The sequence below is a fragment of the Orycteropus afer genome, unplaced genomic scaffold (assembly GCF_000298275.1).
Source record: "Orycteropus afer afer isolate SDZICR_OR568_19922 unplaced genomic scaffold, OryAfe1.0 scaffold00021, whole genome shotgun sequence".
In the NCBI taxonomy this organism is placed as follows: domain Eukaryota; kingdom Metazoa; phylum Chordata; class Mammalia; order Tubulidentata; family Orycteropodidae; genus Orycteropus; species Orycteropus afer.
This window is the reverse complement of record NW_006921608.1, coordinates 13,500,113-13,513,288: the sequence shown is the minus strand read 5'-3', so window position 1 is coordinate 13,513,288 and position 13,176 is coordinate 13,500,113. Positions and strand designations below refer to the sequence as shown.

General features: G+C 37.8%; 1 protein-coding gene across 1 annotated transcript in view; it reads left to right on the top strand.

Moving 5' to 3' along the window:
• VPS13B (vacuolar protein sorting 13 homolog B) overlaps nucleotides 1-13,176 on the top strand; it is a 1,115,876-nt gene that overhangs the window by 715,743 nt on the left and 386,957 nt on the right. The window contains exons 31-32 of the mRNA XM_007934836.2: nucleotides 149-275; nucleotides 6,916-7,059. Of these exons, the coding sequence (XP_007933027.1) occupies nucleotides 149-275; nucleotides 6,916-7,059 (271 nt within the window). The remainder of the gene's footprint in view (nucleotides 1-148; nucleotides 276-6,915; nucleotides 7,060-13,176) is intronic.

Here is a 13,176-nt window from a genome sequence, read left to right as displayed (position 1 = left end):
AAAAAAAAAAAAAAATTACATAAATAAGCACTCTCAGAATAATAATGTTATTCTGTCATACATGTTTGCAGTACAAAGATTTGTGCAAATTGAATGAGAAGTATTTTTGAAAAACTGGAAGGTTAATAGTTTTTACTTTATCTTTTAGCATACGGAGGCATCAAGAAAGGAGAGCAATTCTGACTCCAATTTTGACAGATTTTTCTGTCCGAATAACTGGAGCACCCGCCATCATTTTCACCAAAATAATTTCTCCAGAAAATTTGCATACTGAGGTTAGTACATAATTTAAGTTTTATTTCAGTCTAAGTAATGGAGCAGCTCTTCTCTGCATGTTAGAGCTCTCAGAGTTTCACCTCATGGGATTATAAATTATCTTGTTAATGGCAGCATTGTAGCTAATAATTATTGAGTACTATAGGAACCAGGTACTGTTCAGTTAATATACTAACTCCTTTAATCCTTATAATATTCCTATCAGTAGTAACTGCTATGATCCACATCATATAGATGAGGAAACAGGACAGACAGAGTCTATCTAGTTTGCCCAGATTATCACGTTTGAACCCAAATGGCCTGCCTTCAACCGTACACTTTAACCTCTACAATCTCTTTCTAATGCAAGCAATATTAATAACTTACATAAAATAAACTTACATGAATGACGGCCATAGATAATTCTTCACGGATTACCTTATTTAGTCTTCACAACATCCTGATGAGCTAGAAAATATTAGTATTCATATTTCATAGATGAGGAAACTGAGGTCATAAGGGATGTGAAGTAACTTGATCAATAGCACATAGCCACACTAGAGTAGCTATGTAATAATATGTAATCTAGCATAACTTAAAAAGTATTCTTGATAGAAATTTGTTATGCTAAACACATTGCAAAATTTCTCCTATTCACGGATTCACAGATTATTATGAAAAGTTTAGAAAAAATAGATCTCAATTAAATTTATGATTCCAAGCTTATAGTATGTTATCTCAGATAATGTTGATAATATCCTTGGGGAAGTTAGGTTACGTCAGGTATTTTTGAGATCCACAGAAGATGTATAAAGATCAAGTAAGTTGTGTTGTTGGATACTGTTAAGTCAATTCCAACTCATAGTGGCCCGATGTAACAGAGTGGATAGAACTGCCCCATAAGGTTTGGTTTTCTTGGCTGTAATCTTTACAGGAGCAGATGACCATGTCTTTCTCCCAAGGAGCCATTAAACCAAAAAACCAAACCCATTGCCACTGAGTTGAGTCCAACTCACAGTGACCCCCATTGTGTTTCCAAGGATGTAAATCTTTACAGAAGTAGATTGCCTCATCTTCCTCCTGTAGAAAAAGCTGGTTTGAACTGCTGACCTTCTGGTTAGCAGCCAAATGCCTTACTCACTACACCACCAGAGCTCCTTAAGGAGCCATTAAGTGGGTAAAAACCTCAAACCTTTCAATTAGCAGCCAAGCACTCAACCATTGCACCACTACGATTCCTGAGTAAGTCTATGAATATCTTCCAGTTACTTAGTAACACAGCTGCTTTAGAACACATTTTCAAACTCCTTATTTAATATTCTTTTCTTGAGATTAATGCTGCTGTGAAAATATGAATTAAGTGTAATTCAGATTGCTCTTGAGTTACGTTGTTTCTATTTTCTGTGTATATTTGGCTCACAAAAATGAAATATCACACTCACTTTTTATTATTAAGGTCTTTCTTCCCCTGAAAATGCTTTTTGTTTGGCTCTTCACATACTTATAATCATGAAATTGAGAAACAAAAATAAGAATATATCAAAGTACTTAATAAAATACCATCACTTCTTAATGAGCTCATCTTCCAATTTAAATACATTATGATAAAGCTCCCCATTCCCAGGTGAAGGAAGCATGAATCTGGAGATCAGAAAACCTAGTTCTAGGCCAACCTTAGCTTCTTAAAAAATGTCATCGTAAGCCTTTCACTTAAATTCTTAGGATGTCAGTTTCCTTATACATACATCAGTTGCCTTGGTTGCCCTCAAGATTGTTATGAGGATCAAACTGATCAAAGAGATAATAATTAAAAGAGAAATTGGAAAAAGCTAATATTCTATAAAAAATGGGTATTATTTATATGGCATGGGACAGCTGCTGATTCTACCAATTGTATTCATGCTATTTAATCTACTAGTATAGGATTAATTATTTACTAGGTTTTATAGGAAATATGCCACTGATAGAACTAAGATTTTTCAGTAGAAAATTTTTCTCATTTGGGAAATACTATACTGACAATTTCTTTTAAGACACACACACACACAACTTCTGAGTCAGTATACTTTTTATTCCCTGTAATCATTACTTGAGGAGTAAAATAAGAATTCCTATTATAATACAAGATACCAGAAATTCATGAAGGAAAAGGTTATTTAACTGAAAAAGGATATTCATTTCAGACATGCTATTTTTCATAACTTTATTAAAAGCTGCTCTGAGCCATCTAGCTCATATTTTGTTCAGTCATACTCTCCTTAAATCCATTTCCTTGCATGGTAATAATAAAGAGAAAGTCTATTGGACATTTTGAAGCATTTGAACATTGTCCACATGTACTGCATGACAATAGGCAGGACTGCTTCTGCTTATTAAGTGAAGATTCTGGATTGTTTTTTTGTTTTTTTTTTCATTGCTGTTTTCCTTCTCAGAATGGTTTCCAATGATGAATGTTCAGTTATGAAAAAAAAGCACCAGTTAAGTAATGAACATCTACCTAATGCTGCCAAGATTTTAACAAATTGAAGAAGAAATGAAATTAATGAGTCTAGCTTTCTCTGCTTCAGCACTGTAATTTTTTATAAATCATTTGAAGTCTATTCCTTTGGGAAATACTCATACCATAGCACTTGTGATTGCTTATCTGTAGTTGCCTGTTTACGTCTGCCTGTCCACCCTCAAGTGCAGCTTGCCTCTCAAGCCTGACCTTATTCTCTGAGATATTCTTAACAGTCTAGTGTATTGCCTGGTACTTAGGAGATGGGCAGTAAATATTTGTTATTTTGAATAAATGACCACCATTACTTATATATTGAAATATTGGTAGCAGTTTGATGTATAAAAAAGTCAAATGGATATAAAAATGTGAAAATTTGTAGTTGTTAATTTGTTATCATGTAACTAACAAAAGACTTGAAACATAGTAGACTATCATAAAATATTTCTTAAATTAATGCATTAAATGATGTGGAGTGGGTACGCTTACCATTTCTGCTGTTCTTTTTAAAATATGAACTTGAGTCCCAGGAAAATTTTTTAAAGTAGTAAAGGTCCAGACAGACTTCCAGTAAAATGGAGGAATAGGCAGACAAGTGACATAGACCCTCTTCAACAAAGAAAAGAAAAACCAATTGAGAGATAAGAAGATAGTCCTGGAGCCCTGAGCTTTGAAAGGAACTGTACAGAAGTGGATTAGGCACCAACTAGTGGAAAAACCTGAACGAAAACAGTGAATACAGAGATGTTCAGAGCTGCAGACTGTCAGCTACTCTGATGGGATCAACAGCCTGAATATTTCCAAGTGGTGTTGGGACCTGAGAATTGACCTAAAGATCAGCCCTGGTCACCAAGGGCGGAAGGGACGACTGCGCTGGTGGCCTATGACTAGGAAGGGAAACACAAGGAGGGAGACAACCTGAACTATAGACTGTCCAGAGGGCACAGTTGTTTTGATTGTTTACATGTGGCAGCCATTTTGGATATTTAAACTGACTGAGGATGCAGCCATTTTGAATGTTTACAACTGGTGGCCATTTTGGATGTTTAAAGTGACTGAGGTTGCAACCATTTTGAATGTTTAAAAGCCACGGTCATTTTGGACATTTAAAGTGTCCGACAGAGCAGCCATTTTGAATCTTTACAAGTGGCAGCCATGTTGAATTTTAAAATGACAGCATTCTCATTTGGATTGCAGGGATCTAAAAATAGGCTCTGTTTGCCAAGGGTGGCAGGGACATACTAGAGGCTTACAACTGGAAAGGAAACAGGTGGTGAGTGTATAAGTGCTGCCAACTAGTGAACAGAGGAGCACAGCACAGTACCTTGCTTATGTAGATAACATACAAACAAAACAAAGAAAATGATAACTGTGGGCAAATCACTCCAACATGTTGTTGTTGTTGTTGTTGTTGTTCTGTACCGTCGAGTCAGACTTGACTCATAGCAACCCCTCCTTGGGTTTCCGAGGCAGTACCAGTACAGAAGTAGATTGCCCCATCTTCCTTCCGAGGAGTGGCTGGTGGGTTTGAACCGCCAGCCTTCTGGTTAGCAGTCAAGTGTCTTAGCCACTATGCTACCAGAGCTCCCAACATATAATCACCAATTAAATATAAACACAAAAACGTCACAATGCCTTACAGACAAGAGAACATCACAGTGCACACAAGAAGCAAGGTAAAGCAGGAGAAACAAGGGACCAGGATACAGACCCAAGACACGTCCCTGAGGAAGATGCAGCATTGGAACTCCCTGATAAGGAATTCAAAAGAATTATATTTAGGTATCTTCAATGAACTGAGAGGCAGATCAAGAAAAACACTGACAAAATTGAGGAAAACATAGAGAAAACCCTACAACAATTTCAAAAGACAATACAAGAACAAAATGACAAAATAAATGAAAAATTAGAAATGATACAAAATCTACACACAGAAATCCAGAAGATTAATACTAAATTTTCAGAAATAGATAAGACACTGAATGGGCAAAGGAGCAGAATTGAATCAATGGAAGACAGAATTAGTGAGATTGAAGGCAAATACCTCAATACTTTTTTGGAAAGGGATCAATAAGAAAAAAGATCAAAACAAAATGAAGAAAGCCTGAAGTTCATTTGGGATACCATCAAAAGGAATAACTTATGTGTAATCGGAATTTCAGAACAGAAAGAGACAAATAAAAGCACAGAGGAAATTGTCAAAGGTTTGTTGGAAGAGTATTTCCCTGGTACAAAGAAAAATGAGAATATATCTATTCAGGAAGTCCCACAAACCCCAAACAGGATAGACCCCGAAAGAAAATCACTAAGACACATATCATCATCAAACTCACAAAACCAGAGACAGAGAAAGAATCATGAAAGCAGCATGGAAAAAATGAAAAGTTACCTACAAGGGGCAACCAATAAGACTAAGCTTGGATTCTCACCAGAAACCATGCAGGCGAGAAGACAGGGGATGATATATATAAAATCCTGAAAGAGAAAAATTTCCAACCAAGAATTAGGTACCCAGCAAAATTGTCCCTCAAATATGATGGTGAAATTAGGACATTTCCAGATAAGCAGAAATTAATGGAATTTGTTAAAACCAGATCAACCTTACAAGAGATGCTAAAGGGAGCCCTTTGGACAGAGAAGCAACAACAGCACACAACTGACCATTAACACCCATGATTACATAACCCAATAGCCAACCCAGCTATAGAAGTATCCAAAGTAAATAAGCCTACAAGATTGTAAACAGTGAACCAGAGACATCAATTGACAAATGAGGACAACTACAAACCAAAAAGAGGGCAAAAAGCATGTAGTTACAGAACTTCTAGATGGTAGGGAAGTCAAGACAACTACAAGATGGAACAGACTATTCTAAACTTGAGTAGAAAGCTATAAATCACAGGGTAACCTTAAAGAAAAATAATAAACCTTCACATCAAAATTAAAAAGAGGACCAGCGCAAATATTTAGCAAATACTAAAATAATAGCAATGAAGGAAGTGATAACACGATTCATAAACAAAATGAGCTCAGCGTAGAAAATTATATGGAACAAAGAAATCGACACCATGAAAAAGCACATAACAAAAAATGACAACAACAAATTCTTATTTGCCAATCATTATATATCTGGGAGGAAACCCAAGGACGGGTAGCTATGAGTCGGGGCCGACTCGATGGCAAACAGCAACAGCAATATATCTGGGAAGGGACTTATCTCTAAGATTTATAGAAAATTCCAACACCTCAACAGCAAAGGGATTAACAATCTAATTGAAAAATGGGCAGAAGACGTGAATAGACACTTCACTAAGGAGGATAGTTCAGGTGGCCAACTAATACATGAAGAGATGCTCACAATCATTGGCCATCAGAGATATGCAGATCAAAACAACAATGAGATTTCATCTCACCCCAGCACTTATGGCAAGGTTCAAGGAGACAGAAAATAACAAATGCTGGTGGGGATGTGGAAAGATTGGGACTCTCATACGCTGCTTGTGGGACTGTGAAGTGATACAACCACTGTGGAAAGCAGTATGGCGATTCCTTAGAAAGCCAGAATTGGAGATACCATTTGACCCAGAAATCCCATTACTAGGTGTATGTGATAGAGAGGTGAGATCCAGGACAGGAACCGATGTACGCACACCCATGTTTATCGCAGCATTATTTACAATAGCAAAAAGATGGAAAAAACCTACGTGCCCTTCAGCAGATGACTAGATGACCAAACTATGGTACATATACACAATGGAATGTTTTGCAGCACTGAAGAATAATGTAGAGTCTACAGAACACCACATAATATAGATGAACTTGGAGGACATTATGCTGAGTGAAATAAGTCAATCACAGAAGGAAAAATATAGTATTAGTTCGTTGCTTTGGAAGGTCAAAGAAAGGTTTATATATGGAGGGAAACTTTCTTTGTTGGTTGCCATGGGGGGGAGGGAACACTGAAAAAAAAAAAAGCATTCACCCTTGTCACTTTTTGTGTATTTCACTGTACATGAATTATATTTCAATAAAATGCATTAAAAATATATTTTTAAAAAGTAGTAAAGGTCCAATAACCAAGAATGATGAATTCACATATAATGGCTATCATGTTTCTTTATCTGTATTCATCTTTTTTTTTTTTTTTTTCCTATCTCCTACAGGAGATTTTAGTGTGTGGCCATTCCTTGGAAGTGAATATAACCACAAATCTGGACTTCTTCCTAAGTGTGGCTCAAGTTCAACTCTTACATCAGTTAGTAGTAGCAAACATGACTGGATTGGAACCATCAGACAAGGCCGCAGAGGTAACTATTACCTGATTTTGATTAGGCTGGTTGCATTTGTGCCAACTTCACATTCGTAGTAGGAAAATGATAATTAACCTAAATGATTTCTGCTAATTATTCTGTATTTAACTTTATTTGAAACATGGTCATAAATCATTTCGGATTAATGGCCTTTGTTTTTGAAATTTGTTTGGTCTGTTTTCTTCTTACTTATTACACACCTTTGAAAATTTCTGTGACCTTGCCTCAGAAAAAGCTCTGTTAGAACTATGATTTTATTACCCTGCTAAAATTTCTGAAGTATAATGTAAGAAACCTGGTGTAGCTTTCACTTACTCAGATACATTACAGGGGTAGGGCCTCTTTTGGAAGTACTTTGTAAGAGTACTATGGGAATTTCTTCAGTAAATAACTTGTAAAGCTTTCGTTTCCCATGCTCAGTGAAGAATGGACACAATCATAAAAGTTGAATGCCTGCCTAGAATTTTAATTTTGATCTGGAGTTCATTGGAAGCCTGCATTGTAACCACAAAGCATGTCAGTATGAAACAAGCAAAGCTGCTTGTTAGATGCTTCTCAGTATTTCCTTGCTTTGCTCGTTTGTTTTTTTATTCCTAAAATCTTATCTGTACTTAGAGCAAATCTTTTTTATAAAAACTGAACTTAAGAAATCATTTATATATGAAAACAGTTTGCCTCTACTTTTGTCATGAGTTACACAGAAGCCTCTAGATTCTATTAAGAACCTGAAGAAAGCCAAAAGGTCCAAACAACTCAAGTGTCCTTTAACAGATGAATGGATAAACAAAATCAGGTATATACATACAATGGAATATTAGTCAGCTATGAAGAAAAAAGGACATTCTGATTCATCCTACAATATGGATGAAACTTGAAAACATTATACTGAGTGAAGTGAGTCAGACACAAAAAGACAATTGTACATGATCCCACATATGAGATCTAGAATAGACAAATGTATAGAGACAGGTTTATTAATGGTTATCAGGGGATGGAGGCAGGAGGCAAAAGGGAGTTATTACTGAAAGGATACTGAGTTTCTGTTTGGGGTGAAGGAAAACTTATGGAAAAATGGTGATGATTGTACAACATGGTGAATGTGACTAATGTCATCAGATTGTATACTTAAAAAAGGTTAAAGTGCCAAATTTTTGTTTTATATATTTATATATATATATAGTTTCCCGCAATTAAAAAAGAGAGAGTAGGCAGACTTATTTGCTTCCTTCAGTGTCACTTAATACCCAGCAATGTGTCAGGCATTTACATGTAAGTTAACTCGCCTGTATGTCAAGTGTGTTATTACAATCACATTATGAAGCAGATGGAGCATTTTACAGATGAGGATCTTGGAGTTCAGAAGAGGGTAAATAACCTGCCTGAAGTCATACACAACTGGTAAATGACGGTGGACCTGAAATTTGGATGTGTATCTTCAGCTCAGTTCTCTGTCCATTCTGCTACAGTTTGTGTAGTATAGCTGTTACGTGATTGTATCAATTATTTTTAAAAATAATTTAACTATAATAAAGCTTTTCATTTTTGTAAACGGAAGTTCTCTAACTTGGTCATCTCTTACTACCCATGATTTCTGTTTTGTTTAATCAATATTTTCTTTAAAAGAACTCTATAAAACTCATTACCATTGATTGAGTTCATTCCAACTCATAGTGACCCCCATTGAGTTTCCAAGGCTGTAAGTCTTTACAGAAGCAGACTGCCTCATCTTTCTTCTGCAAAGCAGCTGCCTGGTTTGAACCACCAACCTTTTGGTTAGCAGCCAAAATGCCTTAGCCACTGCACCACCAGAGCTCCTTAAAAAGAACTATAGACCTATATATTCAAAATATTGACTTTGTTTGAGAGTGCTTTAGGCAAACCATAAGAAGATAAGTAAGTGACATGAAAATAAGCAAGATGAAAAATAATTTTCTGTGGCATTTTTGGTGAAATCCATGAACCAAGTTGATTTGGAGAGAATATTTTGCTTTTCCTATATTATTTTTAAGAAGGAGCCCTGGTAGTGCAATGGTTAAATACTCGGCTGCTAACCAGAAGGTCAGTGGTTCAAATCCACTTGCTGCTTCTTGGTAGAAAAAACCTGGAGATCTGTTCCCATAAAGTTTATGTTGTTGTTATGTGCTGTCAAGCCGGACCCAACTCATAGCGACCCCCCTTGGGTTTCCAAGGCAATATCACTGCGGAAGTAGATTGCCCCATCTTCCTTCTGAGGAGTGGCTGATGGGTTTGAACCCCCAGCCTTCTAGTTAGCAGTCAAGTGCCTTAGACACTATGCTACCAGAGCTCCCAGCTCTAGGAAACCCTGTGGAACAGGTCTGCTCTGTCCTATAGGGTTGCTATGAGCTGGTATCAACTTGATGGCATGCAATAACAATATTATTTGTGCCTATTTTATGAATTTTTCATGTCAAGGACCTCTAACTCATGGATTACTAATGTTTTTAGGGGTTCATACAACTAAGCGAATCGGTTATTAACTATTTACAAGGAGCTCTGGTAACATAGTGCCTAAAGCATTTGACTGCTAACCAGAAGGCTGGCGGTTCAAACTCACCAGCCACTCCTCTGAAGGAAGCTTGGGAAATCTACATCTGTAGTGATACTGCCCCGGAAACCCAAGGAGAGGTCACTATGAGTTGGGCCTGACTTGATCGCACATAACAACAACAACAACATTATAGAATCTAATTTGACCAAGTAAGGAGGTACACAGAATTAGATTAAACAAACATTATCTGAATGTTGAATCATTCCTTACAGTTCTAGAAGCTAATTGGGCTTTATTTTATACTTTTTACAAATGTATGTGGCCCTTTGTACCTTTTTGGGAATGATATTAAAACTACAGACTATAATGAGGAAAGACAGTTTAGCCTTAGTCTCATCCCTGGCTCTAAGTCAGATTGAGGTGATCCACTGAGGGGATCTTGATGCTAGTTTATGTAATGTTGGAGAACTAAGAGAATCTTCATGGCCTGTCAGACTGAAATGTGCCCTGTTTGATGCCTTGTAACTGCAGTGTCTCTTTTTCCTTCTGTCTTTTAAATACCACTGTCTAGAAATTTCACATTTGTAGTTTATAAAATATAATAGGTTATATCTCTTTTAATGTCTAGTGATAATACTGTCTAGGGATGTTGGAACTGAGAAGAGTTCCCCAAAAATTTGGGAGAGGAGAATATTAGGAGTCAAAGGTGGCTTCTAAACATATGGCTATGTACACAATAACCATGGCTTGTATGATTTCTTTGATGTTAAATTTTCTGTGTGTGGTAGTTAATTAAGGTTGTGTGCAGCTTGTCTGGGCTATGATTTTGAGTGGCTTGCCAGCTGGATGTAGTTATTTCCTACCATAAGATTGGATAAGGTGTAATCACCCCTGTGGTGGAAACTGCTGTGAGCAGAATTAATAGAAGGAAAGTTGCCGTCAGGGTGTGGCCTGCTTCCTGTATATATGGAGGAGCTTTGGGGAAAATCTCTGGCTTTTTGTTCATTTTGGATCCTGCATTTGGTTCATCATTATCACCAGTTCCTGGGCTTAACCAAGTGACCTGCTATGCTGTCTACCATCAAAAGGGCACGAGGGCCGCATCCTCTGACCTCCTCTAACTTCCAAGAGGGTAAGAGAAGGATCACCACCAACAGCCTAAAGCTGATTGCTGTGAGACCAGACATGCCACCACCCTTCAACTTTTTTTTAACCACTTCTAACACTAGCCATCCCTTCCACAGCACTCACTACTTCTCTGATGGGTTCAATAATCTGTTGCAGTGGCCACACAGAACTCACAGACAGTACTCCTGATTATGGGGTTTATTAAGGAAGTAACAGGTTACACACCAAACTCACTGCCCTCGAGTCAAATCTGGCTCATTCTGACCCCTCCTTGGGTTTCCGAGGCAGTATCACTACAGAAGTAGATTGCCCAGCATTCTTTCTGAGGAGTGGCTGATGGGTTTGAAACACCAGCCTTCTGGTTAGCAGTCATATGCTTTAGGCACTACTCTACCAGCCACTCCTGGGAAGGAAGATTGGGCGATCTACTTCCGCAGTGATACCGCCTCAGAAACCCAAGGAGAGGTCGCTATGAGTCACATCCCACTTGATGGCAGTGAGTTCGGTTTTTGTTTTAACAGGTTACAGTTCAAGCTCGGGAATACTCAAGACACTATTCTTTGATCAGGACAGCTTCCTCTTGGCCATGCCTTCAGGCATGCTTCTCTCTGGCAGCCTGGCCTCTGCCCTGCTCCAGCAGGTGTTACATAGCTCTTTTAGGTCTGGTGATAGGTCCACCTTGGTACATCCCACTCTACCAGCAAACCTCTTGCCCAAAGGCACTCAGCTTTCTTGCTCCATGGGCCAGCAAGCCCACCGCTCTGTCTTGTGCCAGTCTCGGTTCTCATGCCAGTCTCTCTGCTGACTCTTTGTAATAATATAAAAGAGTATATATAATATATTAAAACCAGCCTGTTAACTTGAAATGGTTAGATTCCTTTTTGTAATGTTGTTTTATTTTACCAAAGTAATATATGGATTTAAACAGTGAAATATTGCTAAATGGAATAGATCAAAAAAACATTTCCCCAGCTGATCCTGTTCCCTGGTGGCACAAAGGTTAAGCACTCAGCTGCCAATCAAAACATCGGTGGTTCAAACTTAGCCAACAGCTATGCATGGCATGGCCATCTGCTTCCGTAAAGATTACAGCCAAGATAATCCTATGAGGCATTTTTCTTCTGTCACGTAGAGTCACTATGAGTCAGAATTTACAGCATCCACCAATAACAACAATGATAGGCAGCCACTTTCAACTCTATAAATTATTTTTTCTGTTATTTATCTCCACATTTCTGAATACCATGAATAGACTACCATCTCTTGATTCACTCATTTAAGTATCACCCATGACTTGGTAAGGAGAACTGGTGGCACTGTGGTTAAGGCATTGGGCCATTAACCAAAAGGTCATCGGTTTGAACCCACCAACCACTCCAGGAGAGACAATGAGGTAGTCTGCTCCCGTAATTACAGCCTTGGAAACCTTTTGGGGATCACTATGAGTCAGAATCGACTCTGTGGCAGTGGTTTTGATTGACTTGGTAGATATGATAAATGAAGAGTCATCTCTTGCACTTCCCCCTTCCACTCTTCCATCTTTCCAATATTCTTGATCATATTTGTTGTACAAGTCAAAGTGATGTGTTTCCATCATAAAGACTATGTAGATATTTTTAATCGTTTAGTGATATACTGTAGTGTGATCACATTTCCTTGATAGTTTCCCCCTACCCCGAAGTTAATGAGTTAATGTTATTGTTAGTTGCTGTCAAGTCATTTCCGACTAATGGCAACTCTGTGTGTGCAGAGTAGAACTGCTCGATGGGTTTTTCAAGGCAGTGACCTTTCAGAGACAGATCACCAGACCTGTCTTCTGAGGTACCTTTGGGTAGGTTCCACTCACCAACTTTTCAGCTAGGAGTCAAGCGTTAACTGTTTGTAGCACCCAGGAATTTCACTATTACTGTTTTAACTTGAACATAATTTACTTTGAACATTTGCTTTATTTTAAAAATATAAAATTATTGTTTGTTTGGTTTTTTTAGCTGGAGGTGAGAAATGCTTCAAGGCATACTTGATCAATCTAACCATTGCTAGGAATAATTGGAAATAGGAACTGAAGGGTTAAGAATTGGGAAGGGACTTTAAGTGGGTGATGGAATAGTAGAAATACTTTATGGAGTAGAACTTGGGCAAGATGGGGAAAATAAAGTTGGAGTACATTCTGAGAACAATAATGGATAGAAGAAGTAGGGTTTGAAAGCAGAGACTGAGACTGATGTGGGGGAGGATGTTGATATTATGATGTGTTTCCATGTTTTCTACTTTGATAAGAATGGATAGAACAAGCCAAATCAGAGGTTACGTTTTACTGTGCTTAGGAAGAAAACTAAACTCACTGCCATCAAGTTGGATCCTACTCCTAGTGATCCCTTCTTGGGTTTCCGAGACAGTATCATTACAGAAGTAGGTTGTCTAACCTTCCTTCTGAGGAGTAGCTGGTGGGTTTGAACTGCCAGCCTTCTGGTTAGCAG